At 32.1% G+C, this 17330-nt stretch overlaps 1 protein-coding gene across 1 annotated transcript in view; it reads right to left on the bottom strand.

The window, feature by feature from the left end:
- Nucleotides 1-8256: 8256 nt before the first annotated feature.
- The window catches only part of LOC145324465 (uncharacterized), a 70188-nt gene continuing 61114 nt past the window's right edge, over nt 8257-17330 (bottom strand). Inside the window, exons 15-17 of the mRNA XM_080167052.1 lie at nt 12419-12517; nt 11157-11368; nt 8257-9013 (exon numbers count right to left, since the gene is read on the bottom strand). Of these exons, the coding sequence (XP_080023178.1) occupies nt 8980-9013; nt 11157-11368; nt 12419-12517 (345 nt within the window). The 3' untranslated portion in view covers nt 8257-8979. The remainder of the gene's footprint in view (nt 9014-11156; nt 11369-12418; nt 12518-17330) is intronic.

Consider the following 17330-nt stretch of genomic DNA (forward strand, 5'->3'; position numbering starts at 1 on the left):
TATAGAAATTGAAAAATATTTTCCAGTAAGTCTTCGAAAACCATTAATAACTGCAGGATTAGAACCGGTTCTCAGAATACCAAGAAATCATGTATTATATAGAATTACAGACGATTTTCCACGAAAATTAAAATAGAAATCATATTATAGATACCAGTTTGCCTGGGCCATCGGCCCCTAGGGGATAACAAAACTTCCTTTAAACTTAAGTAATATTTCATTTTAAGATCCCCGAAAAGCTGTATACCATGCGATAAATAACTATTTAAAAAAATAATTCTGAGTGTAGACATTTTAAAGTAAAATGTGTGGATAGTTTGCTCTCATACACAGCCAGGAATACAACGAAAATTGAATAGGATTTATAAGGTTTTATAGACAGCTTTTCGCTGATATCAAAATGAAAAAGTATAAAATTACAACCAGTCTTGTTAGCCCAGAGGGGCTGAATGCCTGGGCTAACAAACAGGTATTAATTTAATGATTTTTAGTTTAAAATTCGTGGAAAATTGTCTGTAATATGATCTTTCAGTATGGCTAAAAAACCGGTATGATTTAAGCAGATATTAATCGGTTTCGAAGCCATACTGTCAATAATGTTACTTCAAAGATATTTTATTATTTTTACCAAACTCTCATATCCGTTTCTGTGTGCAATTTTAGTTGTAAAGTTAAAGTTGTATAAAAAAGTTTTGATGATCAAGGTTCAGATCAACTTAACCAGATTTTCTGATTGGCTCTGGGGGCAGGGAGTCCCACAAAATATCAAATACTGTGTACATAAACTAAAAATCAAAACAAGTTGTCTCAATAATGTTTATTAGCTGTCAGAAAGTAATTAGATATTGGGCTGTTTATTACAATAGTCCCCAAAGTTTCATAATAACGTTTTCTTATTTATTTGCATTACAACTTTGGGGACTGAATTTTGATTGGTCCCAACGTTTCAATCGGTAAATGTAATTTATCTACAGAAGGGGTAATTTTGTGTAACATCATTGCGGATGTGAATCAATTAATCGGTCATTTTCTTATCCTTTTAATTCCCTGATTGGCTAGAACATTCTCTAAATAGATATAAATTTATATCGACTGTATAGCTATAATAAAACATGTCATTTTTAACCCCATAGACCATTATTTGAACTTAATTATATTATAACAAGGATGACAACATCCATAAAAGCGAAGCACTGAAACGGTAGGACAAACGGACAGAGTCAGAACTGAATAATCAGAATATAAATTAAGAGTCGAAGCAAAATTATAGTAAATTTGTTGAAAAACTGCTAGATACAGGATAATGTTTATAGACATACTTACATTTTTAGGACTTGATTATAGAGATGCTTCGCTTATAATACTGTACTTTGTTTTCCTAGGAATCAGTATTCAAAAAATCAGATCAATCGGATAATTTTATCTGATCAAATTTTGTTGTTAAAAAAGTTGAAAATCAACAGGTTAAAAATGGACGTACGGACATTCTAGTAACGATTATAGAGTTGCTATGTTTTCTAAATCGTACCTAACTACTACAGGTTTTTATCATGCAAAGTTTGAAATCGATAGGACAATTCTAACAACGTCTATTCTTAATGGACTATATGTTTTAAGGTGAGTACATTATCAGGGATCTAAAGGGATAAGACAGTGGAAGATAAATTGATGTACAACCCCAATAATGATACACAAATTACCCATTCTGTAGATTAAAATTAGTGGTTGAAACGTTTCAAAAATCAACCAATCAAAATCACAAGTACCAAAAGATGGTAATTTAATGAAAAAAAGCGATATATGTGTAATAAACAGCTTTTTGTCCTCTCTCTCTCTCTCTCTCTCTCTGGTATATTATATATTTTGTATCTCTCCCTCGTTGATTACAGTCATTGTTGAGATTGAAAAGTTAAGAAAATCAAAGATTTGGTTAGTCTGGCTTCTCATACCTTTACTTTATAACAAGAAACTAGTGGCTTCACCCCTAGCCTCTAGGGGCTTGCCCATGAGGTAATGGAAAGTCAACCCTCCAGAATAATTGTATTGTTATATTTTCAAAAAAGTTATTCTTTGCCGAATTACTCTTTGGTAAAATTAAACCCAGGTTGTGCATGCACAAAAATTTAAATTCGTAAAAATTAAACACAGGTTGTTCACCGTATATCTCGTACGGGGTGAGCATAAGCGAGTACCCCGTATGCGGCGCAAGCTCCGATAGTCCCACTGATTGGACCACATATACACAAAAATTGAAAACTCTCCTTTTTTATTTAATTTTATTTAATACCTATAATTGCAACAACTTTTTAAAGATGTCAATTTTTAAAAGTTACAAAAAGTCCAAAAAAAATTTTAGGTGAAATTTTTTTTTTGGGGGGTGAGGTTCATGGGGGCTTCGCCCCATGGTGCAGTGGGGTTCCCCCAACCCAATTACTGGTTTTTGTTTACAAAAATAAAATAAAAATTTCAAAATTTGGAAATTGGGATTTTTCTATTTTTAGGGGGGTTGGGGTGTCCCACCCACCTAAAAATAGCCTAAAACCACCAGAGGACCAGTAGGTATACTCCCAGAAGAGTGGAGCCGAATTTGTTTAGCAGTTACTGAGATTTTACAAAAGATGTAAAAAAAAAATTTGGGGGGGGGTGTTTTTTTTTAGTTTTTAGGGGGGTTAGAGGTGTCCCACCCCCCAGGAAAATAGCTTAAAACCATCACAGGACCAGTAGGTATAATCCCTGAAGAGTAGAGCCCAATCGGTTCAGCAGTTACTGAGATCATAAGCTTCAGATGGACAGACAGACGGACAGACATCAAGCTACTTTGTATTATAGATATGTAAGTATTTATAACAGAGTTCCTCAAGAGACATATTGTCTGATTCCACCAATAGGAGAATACTAAAAGAACAAACAAGAGATCTCATTGGTTGAAATTGTATACACGTTTAGTTACACACAGGAATAATTTTTCATTTCGTTCGTATTATGAGTCCGCTATAAATTATTTTATATATTTTAGGATTATGATTTTCCTGGGTAAATAAATTCGTGTAAGAAATTTTACCTCGTATAATGTGAGAATATGGCAAAAAATATATTAAGTTAGTTATAAAATTATTTTAATAAAGTTAGCTTTCTAAAAATTATATCATCTCAAATTTCGTCACCCGTGTCTAGTACATAAACAATATGTAAACAATAGATTCTGTCTGCAATATTCCCTTTTTTAATTTTGACACAAAATGGGGTCAGTTGGACTATCTAAATATACTATGCCTATTGCATTTATATTATGAATAAATTTTAAATACACAGCCTTATCTTCTCTATCTTTGACCCATGGAACTCTAAAATCAGTTTTTAAAAGCAAAGCTTTTTATAATTAGGGTCGGTCCGTACGTCCGTACGTAACGGATAGCGTTTTTCGTTGATTTAGGCATGTTAGAATAGTTCAATCCATTTCAAACTTTGCTGAGATTCCTGTAGTAGTTGGGTATGATTTAGATAGCTTGACAACTCTATAATCGTTACCAGAATGTAAGTATGTTCGTTTTAAACAAGTGATTTTTAACTTTTATAAAAACAATTTTTTTATGTGATATTATAATCATCCAATTGATCTCATTTTAGGTATTTACCCCCCCCAAACAATTTTGGGGGGGTAAATACCCCCCCCCAAAATAAAAAAAAATCTGTAATAAAAATTTTTAATACTATAATTTAATAAAATTTAAGTTACCCCCCAAAAAAATTTTACCCCGGGGGTAAATTTTGGGGGGGGTAAACTAAATTTACCCCTGCCAACAGATTTCAGGGGGGGTAATTACCCCCCCCCCCCCCAAGCAAATTTTACCCCCCGGGGTAAAACTTTTTTTGGGGGGGGGGGGGTAAAAAAAATAGTAAGATCTTTAATTTGACACCTTACTTTTAAAATTCTGTTAAGTAATTATTGAAAAAATCTATTTTGTTAACCTCGAATTAATCAAAACTTTGAAATTAAAAATATCCTCTCACAGGCATAAAAAGTATATGTTCATATATACTTTTAGAATGAGAAAAATAATACGAATCCAGTCTAAGCAAAATTGAAAAACTTTTATAAAACTAAAATAAAAAATATAAGTTTATTTTAAGAATCATAATTTTCGGCTTTAAAGGGTTAGCTTGAATAAAACCTGAACAAAACCTAAACAAAAGACAATGCAATGTAGCAGATATTTTTTAAACACAAGAAACAATAATGTATTTTTAACTGCATTGTTTTGAAGTTTATAAACAGATTAATGCATATTTGTTCATAATTTTTCATTCTTTACATGTTCTGTAATATCACTATATTTATTTTAGTATCTATTGTAAATATTGTATGAACGTTCTCCTTTTTTTTTGGCAATTCTATTGGTTAACTTTATAGGTTAAGCTTCGCGATTCGTCAATTTTCGCGATTTGTGATTGGCTAGTTTAGTAGTTACAATTCTTAAAATAAACTTTTTATTTTTTTATTTTTTATTACAATTTTTAAAAACTTTTTCAATTTCGCTTAGAATGGACTCGTAATATTTTTCTGATTCTAAAGGTATATATAAACCCATATTTTTTATGTCTGTTTGATAAAATATTTAGGTTTAAAGTTTTTATTAAACTGAGATTAAAAAAATTGATTTTTTCAATAATTACTCAACAGAATTTTAAAAGTAAGGTGTCAAATTAAAGATCTTACTATTTTTGTTCATACTGGCCATTTTCTTCTTTTATTTTGATGCGTTTTAGTACCTTAAAACCGGCTTAATTATTTTTTTGTTAAACTTAAATTACTTCAAAAATAAGAGGTCTACAAAAAAACCGATTGCATATCTGAATTCTATGAAAAATTTTACATCTACTACTTACTAAAAGAGCCGGCTAGCTATCTTAAATAAAAAGTGAAAAAGTTGATACACCTTCTTTAAATTTTTTGTACCCCATTGAGCAATGAAAGTTTCCATTTTTTAAATACATTAAATAGAATTAATTGGGTAGGGTGGTAGTTTTTTTTGGTCAGGTTAGGTTGTATTGGGGTACTGTGTAGCTCTTCAGGGTTAGGAATCCCCGTATGGATTGGGCATAGGAAAATCAAAGGACAGTGTAAAGGTGAAATTATGCCAGCGAGAAGAATAAAATTGCCAATTATACTTCTAAAACTTATTACTTGTTTTGTAAAAAGAACGCAGTGTCTGTACTTTGACTAAATGTAGAATGGCAGCACCCCTCAATAAATCAGTTAGAACAACTGATACTTACTGATAAACGAACCTAAACAAATTATGAAAAAGCTTCGCTTTTTTGAACAAAATATTATAATGTATCAGAGAGAGAGAGGGGACAATGAGCTGTTTATTACGTTAGTCCCTAAAGTTTTATGATAACGTTTTCTTTTTCGTTGGTCCAATAAATGATTTTAATTGGTTGGTTGCGTGTCCAAACGTTTCAACCACTAAATGCAATCTATATGTGTATTAACATCAATTTTTCGGCCATTGTCTTATCCCTATAGATTCATATTTTGTACAGAATATAATCGATCTGAAAAGTAAAAACATTGAGATCCTGAAAGGTATTTTATCTAAATCAATTTTCAAGGAAAAATAATATGTTTTCGTCAAAGAGGTAAAGACGCAGAAAAAAACAAGGAGGATCTTATCAAAATAGAAAAGTATATAAAAAATTTTTAGAAACATTTTGTGGTAATTTGACTAATTTTTTAGTACTATATATTAGACTAGGGGGGGTAATTTTTTTTTCTAGGGGCGATTTCTCTTGGGATGTTGGTTGGTACCCTTCCCTAAAATAGTTATAAACCTTCCCGGGACCTATGAGAGGCTACCCTGTTAAGGAAAACCCGATCGGTTCAGCGGTTAGCGAGATCCTTCGTTACAAACACACAGATACACATCCTTTAGTATAAAGATTGTATCTGTACAATTCATCAGGGATCTAAAGGGATAGGACAGTGGCTGATAATGTACATTCCCAATGATGATACACACAATTCTAATGTAGATTACAATTATTGGGTGAAATGTTTGAACACTGAACTTTTCGAATCAACCAATCAAAATTCATTAAGAAGTCCCCAAAGTTGTTAAGTCACCACAAAAGAAGACGTCATTAAAAACTTGGGGGACTAGTGTAATAAACAGCCCATTGCCCCTTTCTTTGCTGACAATCTATTTTGTTGTTGACGTTTTTGTCTTCATTCATACAAATATCCCGAAGCAATCACTTCATAAAAATCTATGTAAAACAAAAATAGATTTTGGTGTTGAATATATTCATCATAAGATACTAGAGATGTGCTACGCCCCTAGAGATTTCTAGAGGCACTCAATGTGGGAGGACGAAGTTCGCCCCCTGCCATTTTCAATCTTATTTAAAAGGAAAAGGTGAAAATATTTATAAAGAGGCCAATTTTTCTAAGTGCGATTTCTCTTAAAAGAGTGTCAGTACATTCTCCCCAAATAGTTATAAACCTTCCCAGGACCCATGATAAGCTACATTGTATAGGAGAAAAATGCCAGTTCAACGGTTAACGAGATATTTCATAGGATTTGTTCAGGTTACCAGCCATTACTTAGATCATTTACATGTAATAAAAAGTTTTACTAATCTATTTGGTTGGATTAACCATTTCAATATTTGCTGTTATTATTTCTAGTAGATAATTGTTCATGATAACGACGTAAATATTACGGACAAATTTTAAAAAAACATCAGATTATTTAGTGTTTTTGACATAGATTATTGTCAAAAATAGTAAGAGGCTTGTTTCAATGTTTATCCCCTCTGAAAGATTTTCGTTAATTTATGTAGCCTTGACTTGAACAAAGCATTTGATAGTAAAACAAGGATGACAACATCCATAAAAGCGAAGCTCTGAAATGGAAGGACAAACGAACACTAACACACGAATAAGCAGAATATTAATACATCAGTACAAACAATATTTTAAGAAAATTTGTTGCAAAACTGCATAAATAGATGATACTGTTTAAGGAGATACTTACATTTTTGGGACTTGTTTATAGAGATGCTTCGCTTATAACATTGTACCTTGTTGTAATAGGAATCAGTTTTCAAAAAATCAGAAGAATCGGATAATTTTAACATACAAAAATTTGTTGTCAAAAAAGTTAAAAATCGACATGTTTAAAATGGAAGTACGGACATTCTGGTATTGTTTATAGAGTTGCTACGCTTTCTTAATTGTACCTAACTACTATAGGAATCATCATGCAATGTTTGGAATCGATAGGACATTTCTAACCTGTTTAAATTAACGAAAAGAGCTAACTCTCTGTGACGGACGGACCGACCCTAATTATAGAAAAGCTTCGCTTTTAAATATTTAAAATAATGAGATCAATGGAGCTGGCTATTTACCGATCCTCCAAACCTACTGGATAAACGAACTGACCACTAAATGATGTCCATATTATCAACCTATTTTGACAACAATTTTTCGTCTGTTATAGTATCCACGTATTTTCTAGTATCATATGGCCGCAAAAACCGCTTCTAACGTCTTAAGTTGTGACAAATTTCGAATCATCTAACCGCAGCTGAGCTACAATTTATACTAATATCTCGGTTGAATTAAAAATCTTTAAATTTAAATTTAAGTAGCGGAAGCACCTCTAGCGTTAAGGAGCTTTGGTTTTCAAAGGGGTTTTGAAAGTGTCAAAAAAATAGCCTAGAACCATCCCACGATTGAAACCTAAAAACTAACATAGCTTAAAACCATTCCAAGACCCACGTAATGCTACCCTGAAACAGAACCCAATGGGCTAGGTGATGTTCGAAATCTTAAGCTACAGACGGAATAAACCATACCACTTTATATAATACCAGCGGTTTCGCCCCTAGCCTCTAGTTTAAAACTTTCTTTGTCTCTAGCCCTTTTGGGGCTTTCCCCATACAGGCGAAGAGAGGTATCCCAATCACTTTGAATTTGAAAAAGGTTAAAAAAGAAACAAATAAAAAAAATTAAAAATTATAGAAATTATTTCTTGGGGGGAGGAGGAAAATTTGATTTTTGAGGGGTGGGGGTGTCCCTAAAACCTAAAACCACCACCGTAGATATATTCCCTGAAGAGTAGAATCCAATCGGTTCAGTGGTTACCGAGATCTTAAGGGACAGACGGACGGACGGACAGACATCAAGCTACTTTGTATTATAGATAGTATCTACCATCTTTCTATCTACCAAAGTATAAAGAAGAATATTTAGTCACTGTGTTATATTTTCAGGTACTTAGTGAGTAAGTTATTAGTTTGTTATCAACTAAAATCACAAGTAAAATAAGCCTAAATTATATACATTAGCATAGTCAAAATATAAAAAATACATTATAATATTTGGATCATGAAAACAAAACAAACTAAAGATTTTCGTATTTTCACAATAGCTTTTGGTTATTTTAGGTTAATATTAATGATTGCCCCGCATGGTTAGAGCCCCCCGCAGTGGCTAGAGATAGGAGAAAAGCTACTTTGAAAACGAAACCCGCTACTTCGTTCTCTTTTCATAATCCTAATTTTATTTCTACTAACTCAGTACATGACGTTTGTTAGAAAAATATCACAAGAAAAGCCCATTCTTGCGAACAGAAATAAAGAATATGATTTATTGTTATATGATTTCTAACACATGTACGATAGTATATTATATAACTTATACGGAAAATAACTATAAGACGAAAAATGCTCAAAATAAAATTCTTTAAAATAGAAGTAAAAATACTGGGAAGGTTTAAACATGATTTATACTGCACAAGAAATTCACTCATAAATTCAGAATTTGTCAAAATAATCCGAGAAAGAAAAGTGTTGATTCTTTTTCTTCAAAACAAGTACATGTAGGCATGAAATATTAGTATAACTCAACTCTTAAATATATACAAAAAGGTTATTTGAAATGTTAGAAGCAACTCAACAATTATCTTCTTATTGTTGTTTACACTCTTCAGGGTTTCTTTTGCTGAAATAAAAATAATAAAATGAGTTGCCATGAAAACGTCTTTTGAAAAGAATTTGAGAACTAGGTATTCTCTCATGATTAAACAACTAACGAAAAATGAGATTCAATATTCATAGCTAGTAATTTTTTTAACTTTCCATAAAAGTAACAGGAAATTTGTCTGTGTGTGCCGAAAGATCCTGCTAACCGCTGGACCGATATGGTTTTCCTTTACAAATTATGTCCTGAGATGGTTTATAACTATTTTTTGAGGGGGAAGGTACCACCGACGTCCATTATCGCCTCTAGATAAAAAAAAATTCTGTGTATAGTGTATGTGTTTGTCGCTTTAATGAATGTTGTCATTCTTGTTTTTCAATAATATAGCCACTGAACTGAAAATCTCTTAAATAACCTATAATACCCTCATAGCTAAAAAAAGATAATTTTTCATTCGTTATTTATTATGTAGCCGGCTTATTGATTATTCCCAGCCTGTCCTGTTTAAATAAATTCGTTGATTTTCTACAGTTAGGATCTAAACGTCACAATCAACTTCATATATTATTGATAATCTAAATTTATCTTCTTAGAACAGATTATGAAGTTTCAAACAAGAATTTTTTTAAATTGAGCATCAAAATCTCATTATCGTCACAAAAAAGATTAAAAATTACCCCCCAAAAATCATAAAAGATATAAGTAAGGTTCCAAAAAACATGCATTTCTCCAATTATTTCATAGTTTTAGAATTAAAATTAAAGATATAATGTTGGTTACACATAGAGAACATTTTAGAGGCTAGGATTAAACAAAGTTAAGTCTATTTTGCCTTGATTTAAGCTTCGATTCTTTTTTGTTATCATTCTTGTTTTATGTAAAGTTTATTTTCTGGTTGACATGTTGCTATGGTATGGTAAGTGTGCATTCATTTCCACACAAGAATAATCAAAATCGCATGTTTATTAATACAGCACATTCTCCCTTTGTGCTGTACACAACCCCCTAATTTATTTGCTACTAGCAGGTACACCCCCTAGAAGCCTTTTAGAGCACTTGACCTGCAGGAAATTTTGAAAAGAATAAGCAAACGATTATTTTTTTTTTTTTGGGGGGGGGAATAATTTTTTAAGGGGCGATTTCTCTGGGAAGGACGAAGAAATCCTCCTCCAAAATAAACCTTCCAGGAACCTATGAGAAGCGGTTAGAGAGATCCATCCTTACAGACAATACAGACACAGAACCTGTAACTTTTATCTATGGGTTGTACTTTTTTGCGAATATGAAACACTGGGCAGAAGTGAAGTCCCACCTTCTATAGTACTAAGGGGGGGAGGGAGGATATTTCAATTTTGTCAATATTAAAATTCATTATACAACATAATGGGTTGTGGAAACACAACAGAGAGTGAGATAAAAAATCTAGAAAATAATTTGAATGACTATGATTAGTGGGTCTTATTGGAAACGTATAAAACGGCTGCCGAATCGCCGCTTTCTGTGATTTTTTGTGCTATAAATCGCAAATTTTAAATCATAGACAAACTTTTCCCCCTATAAAAAATATTATATAAATTATATTATTATTTATGTTTAAAATATTTAGAACAAAATAACATATGAAAATATAAGCTTAACTTTTATAAGAAAAAAAATAACCAGAAATAAAAAAATAACGAGAAATTGCAGTTTCTGGCGGCATTGCCGTTTCTTCATAATTCCTTATTTTACCCAATTAAAGCAACTGCTATGTCAAATATTAGCGTTTCTAATCTTGTTTTAAAATCTTGGAACACATACATTTACGGAAAATAAGCAGAAATGACTCCCCCGTCCATTGGACAGACGTTAAAACATACACTACTTATAGAGTAGCTTCGCTACTAATAACTTAAGGTTTTGTGTGGGGATTTAGATTGTCAATATAATGAACTTTTAAGATTAGAATTTACTTTCTCTCTATAATAAATGAATTCAGCTATAGGATGCACAGTTCTCCAGGTACAGTTTTACCATGTTAGTCTTAGTAAGATTTAAAATTAATAAAGTTTATAAAAAAAAGAACTTAAATGAATATTTTAACACAAAAGATGTTCAAAAAGCCTAGCTTAAAGCGTTTTCAGTTTAGGTAATAAAAGTTCGCGCATAAAAGTAGTAAATTTACCTAGATGAGCGCGGTTTGCCCGCAGAAGTAGCAGATACTGCCGCCTTTGCTACGGCAAGTTTTTCGGCAGAAATATTCTCTTTTAGAACGGCGGCCGATGCGGTTGTCTTGGACCCGCTGCTGCTTGCGGCCAAAGTTTTAGATCCAGACATCTTGTGCATGGTTGAAACGCCTGTGCGAGTTACCACACCACTTCCCAAATCGTCTCCAGCCTAAAAGTAAATTTTTTTAAAATCTACTAAAGTATGAAGCACATCATTCGTCAATGCAATCAAACCAATTTAATTTCGCCAATAAACAGGGAAGATGCAACTAAACACTTTAATTCATAACTAAGGTTGGCAATCCAGATCCGGAATCCGCCCAATTTTTGGGCCAATTTTGGAATCCGAATCCGGAATCCGTTTTTTAATAGCGGATTCCGGATTCTTAATTGGTAGGCTAATATTGCAAATACAACTACAAATAACAGTTTTTTTTACACAAAACTTATTTAAAATGTGGCAGACATATACCTAAAAAGTATTTTTATTGTTTCTACTCAACTACAGGTATAATGGTAGCTAGCATCCAAAGTTGCGTTTTTTTGTAAGTATTTATTTTCATTTCACAGCTTTTCATGCTTCATTTATTTTTTTAAGAATCCGGAATCCGCAAGGAATCCGCCACTTTTTTTTACGGATTCTTTCAAGAATCCGGCCTAAAAATTCGACGGATTGCCATCACTATTCATAACAGCTGCGTACGGACGGCTAGTATAACTGTAGTATTAGACCTACAAACATGAGATTGTAGAGAAGCTGCCATCCATAAATGTCTTTCTATAATTTGATTTAATGTTTTTTTAATATTAAAAAAATACCAGTTTATTAACTCCTAAAAGCACCTAGATGAATAGGTGAATTCTCTATTTTAGGCGGTGGTACTCAGGTATAAGGTATAACCAACAAGTGAAATAAATCTAAAATAATATTTGGGGGGCAAATGGAGAGGTCGTCAATTTTACGATGTGTTGCCCCCCAACGACAGCTGAAAACCACGTATAAGTTTCGTGATTTTTTTTCGAATTTATTTCGTTATTGGTATAAGCTGGGTGGTACTATACCGTCCATTTAAAATAGTAAAAGCCTCCCCTGGACCAAGAAGAAGATACACTATAAAGGAAAACCATATTGGTCCAGCAGTTAGCGAGAAACTAAGTTTCATACAGACACACATCCTGTTACTTTTATATCATGATTAAATCTGACTATATTGTTTACCTCTACATTAGGTTTAGGTTTCCTAATAGGACTGTTGGTCAGATTAGTCAGGGCTGATGGGGCTTCTTGTCCACGGATAGCCTTGATTCCTGGTAGGACCTAAACAAATATATTTAATTATTTGTGACAGTCGCAGCAACATAAAAGACCACCGAAATCATAAAAAAATGTAGTTACAAGCCTGCTCTATTGGCTCTACATCCTAGTTGAAAAAGCAACTATTTAGTTTTTGTTTACACTCATACCCAGCTCTATATACTTAGGGAGGGAAGGGACATTGGGCTGTTTATTACACTAGTCCCCAAAGTTTTATTATAAAGTTTTTAATTCGTTAGCTTAACAACTTTTATCAAATTTAGATTGGTTAGTTTATTGTGTCTAGATGTTTCAATCCTAATAAAAGTCGCAATTTTGTGTTTTATTAATGGAGACGTACATCAATTTATCGGTAATTGTCTTATCACATTAGATCCCTGATATATAATATTCTACTCGCCTCCGTAATTATTCTAGTTTGTTACAAATGCAATAACTACAGACAGACCGAACAACTATATTTAAAGTATTTTTTCCTTGTAAAATAGTAGAAATGTGGGATGTATGACGCTTTCCAACCACTACCATCCTTTCATCTTAATTCTAAATGCAAATTCAACTGAATATATATTTTCCTTACACAACCCCATATAGAATTCAATCAATTTTGCAAATGAACAAAGACAAATTTGTGGTTTACGATGGCTGACATTTTGATGAATTTATATTATAGAACGCATCGAGGCATACTAGGACGTTAAAACTGACACATACATAAAACTACTATGTATAGTGTATGATATTAATATATGTGTATATGAGGAATGCATTGGTCCATCTTATTTAACTTTTAACAATTTGCCATGCAAAATTAGGGATGTTTATTAAAAATCCGGCAATAAAAAGATTATTAGTCTATTGGGTAGACCTTTAAATAGATAACTTACTTATCAAATAAAGAACTTTCAGAACAGCATGATTCTATTACTTTACAATTTTATATTTTTTCAAAAGATATGTCCTATTTTTGGCTAATATAGTACGAGAATTTAGAGATATTTCTATACTTACAGAATCAATAAATGCAATTTTTATATAATTATCAAGAGTTTAAACATTTTTTCTATCTGGTGACATTTTAAAAAGTTTTTTGGAAGGTAATATACCTATTGATTTTGTCTGTTATAGGTAATAAATCCTTTAATTCTTTTTAACTTACTTTCCGAACTATATTGTATTAGAATAGTAAAAAAATGTGTAGAATTCAGACTAAACAATGCACCAAAAACGATGCTAGTCACTTTGGTATATTTTAGAAACAAGATATGATTTTCTTTAAACTAACGGCATAAAAAGTGAAATGTTAAAGTAAAAAATAATATCGAGACTCTGCTTCTTGCATCTCATATTTCTTGGGGTTTTAAGCTACTTGTAAATTAAATTGTCCATATAACTAACTATTTAGCTGATTTAATGCTTATTTATTGTTATTCTTGGCTGCTATTCGAGATAGAAGCTGAACTTGGTTGCAATAGAGGATCACGTAAATTGAGCTTACAACTTATTGCATTGTCATCCTTGTTTATTTTTAAGAATTTCTTATACCAAAATATAATAATATTCCTCATATCCTAGCCTAGGAAAAAAATGAATACAATTTTTCCCAAGAATTAATGCGTGCCATCTATTGACCATAGATAACCAATATAGGTAAAGGTATGCATGTATACAATACACATATCAGGAATACAGCTATAGGACAATGCCAATGGATGACAACAAAAATTTTCAATTGATATTCTAAAATTCAGGAACTGTAATTTCTTTTTGATTGTGAAGCAGATTTAAAGAATCAATATAAATCATGAGGTATTTGGTTAAATGTATTACCAGAGCTGGATCTTAAAATCATTTTAGTGGTGAGCCAGATCGGGGTGAGCCAATGTTCCAACAATGAGAGCACAGCATTTTATGAAATGCCGCGCTGTGATTGGCTGAAATTCGGCTCACCCCGATCTGGCTCCCTACTAAAATGATTTAAAGATCCAGCTCAGGACATGAATGCCGTAGAGAGCTAGATATCATAACCATTTTCAAAAATAAATTACATGTTTGTTCTAATGTTAGTTTAAAAAAAACTAACATAATAAAAAGCGGCTAAAGAACAGTCAATGAATAGCCGAATGCAGTTTTGTATGGTTATTTGTTTGAAGAAAAAAAAGATAGACTATTTTGATAGTAGATGCAGAACTGTAAATATGTGTCTACAGAGAACCATCTAAAATATATCAACAGGAGGAACATAAAAAGAAAAGAGAAATTAAATAACTGTCAAATAAAATAGAAAAGTAAACACAAAGTATTTTGCATCTACTAGAAGACAAGGATTTTTATGTAAAAGTTAGAAAACAGATTCCAAAGATCATTATGCATTTGAGAACCTTGGGTTACTATAGAGTACAGAAACTTAACATGAAAAATATCATAGAAATATAAATTCCTTCAAAATTTAAAGTCTTAAAATTAAGTATTGGGCAATTTTCCACCAAGTGCCTATCAAGCGTTGAAATCCCTCCAGTGCATATTTCTCAAATGTTGTTCTAATAATGGAAAAAAAACATTCAGCCATATAAAGCAAAAAATCATTAAATCCTGACCGTTTGAATTCTGCTTATAAGATAATCGTCCTACTACTGACAGATTGTAAGTGGTTGAAAAAAAATAATCAACTAAGAAACTATAAATCTTTTAATTTGCCATGGTTAAATTACAACAGTATTACTTAAATATTCATTATCAATATTATTAGTATAATGTTTTGCATTATCCATTTTGTTCTGGAACTTTATTTCATAGACTATAATAAAATCGACCATGTTTTGGGTATGCAATTTTGTTTAAACATGTTTACCTTTATTGAATACCTGTCTCCATACATACATCATTTAGTATTTAAAATAACATTTTTTCACCCTGCAGGACAAACTATCCATATTTACATAACCTAACCTGACCTAACCTAAACTGTGTACTAAAAAACAAATAAGATATGAGGCTTAACAAAGTACTTTGAGGTAAACGCCAAAAGTCTTCTTAAAATTATAATATCATATTTTTCATTTGCATGGTTCAAACAAAATAAATAGAAGGAAGTTAAAAGGTTTAAAAATCTTAATTCATTTTGAGCGCCCAAATTATTTTCTAACATACCCAGGGGAGGATACTTAAATGGAAATGCTAATCCTTGTTTTTTACCCAAAAATGCCATTAAATATTTGATTATTTACATTTCAGCATTAAGATTCTTGTTGTAATGTAAATAGGTTTACAAGGATTCAATATCCTGCGTCAGTATTTGTTATTCTACTCTTGTTCCTAAATACCAGTGTTTATTTATATTCTATTTATTTTTAGCAGTGCAGCAACTCTATGGTTATGGTTTGCCAGTAGGTTAAGTTTTCAATATCCTGCGTAAGTATTTATTATTCTACTCTTGTTCTTATATACCAGGGTTTATTTCAGAATTGCTTTTTACAAAGTTAAATCCTACAAGCTATTACCCTAGGACATTATTAAATTGATAGGGAAATATAAACTTTAAAAAGTAGAAGATTTTTTTTGGATCTACTGCCTAATTAAATCTTTTGAAAGCCTAGCGCAGTAAGGTGGGGGGGTGGGGGGGGGGGGTGGGGGGTTGGAAACATTAGCGTAAACCTGGTATATAGGCTTTATCTTTGGACTGAGTTTTAGGTTATAAAAGATAAAATCATTCTTTATATGATGAATTTTCACAAGTTTTAAGATTTTTTGGATAGGCCTCCAGGTTACGGAGCTCCAGGCGGTCTCTGTACAGGTAAAAATGAAAAGAAATAATATTTTTTTAAGAGTTAGAGGTCAACTTATGAAACAAAGTATGCATGTTTTTTCTTCAAATATGTGAATAAAATTCAAAAAAATGCATATTTTATAAGTTGACCTCTAACTCTTTTTTAAAATTTTTTTTCTTGATTTTTACCTATACAGAGACCACCTCAAGGCTTGGAGCTAAGAAACCTGGAGGCCAATCCAAAAAATCTTAAAACTTGGGAAAATTCATCATAAAAGATTGATTTTATCTTTAAAACCTATCCTCACAGTTCAAAGATAAAGCCTATATACCAGGTTTATGCAAATGTGTCAGAACTCCCCCCCCCCCTTGTATTCCATGAAGGGAAATGATTTGTATTATGTTGGGTAAAACCCAAAGATTTAAAACTTCTTTTAAAATGCGTATTTCTTTTGTTTGTTGTATAACTACTGCACTGATCCTGTAAGATGCATTAACCTATTGGAAGGATTAGTTTACTCCTCTTTTTATAGAGTGTATTTGGTTGTGGGTAAATGGTAACAGTTTTAGTATAGTACAATTAAAGTACAAACAGTACAAAATAAGAGATGCAATTAACCGATTGAAAGGATTAATTTACTCCTGTTTTAATGAAGTGTATTTGATTGTGGGTAAATCTCTCTTATCCGCGTCTTTCTGTTTCAGCAAATTCGGCCACTACATGTCTCCAGGTGTTACGGTCTTTAGCTTGCTTTTCTGCTTCTCCCCATGTCATCTCCATCTTTTCCAGCTCATCTTCTACACTCTTTCTCCAAGTTGTCCTGGGTTTACCCCTGCTGCGCTTACCAGGAGGTTTCCATCTCAAGCATTTCCTGGGGTTTCTTGACATGTTCATTCTAAGGACATGTCCTAGCCACCTAAGTCTTTTAATCCTTATCTGTGTCTCTAAGTCCTTCTCATTTGTCTTAAAATGCAGGTCTGTGTTGGAGATTTTGTTTGGCCAAAAAACTCGACATATTTCCCTCAGGCAGTTGTTGTGGAAGGAGTTGA

Source organism: Acartia tonsa, chromosome 7 (assembly GCF_053477335.1).
Source record: "Acartia tonsa isolate MP-2025a chromosome 7, ASM5347733v1, whole genome shotgun sequence".
Taxonomy (NCBI): Eukaryota; Metazoa; Arthropoda; class Copepoda; order Calanoida; family Acartiidae; genus Acartia; species Acartia tonsa.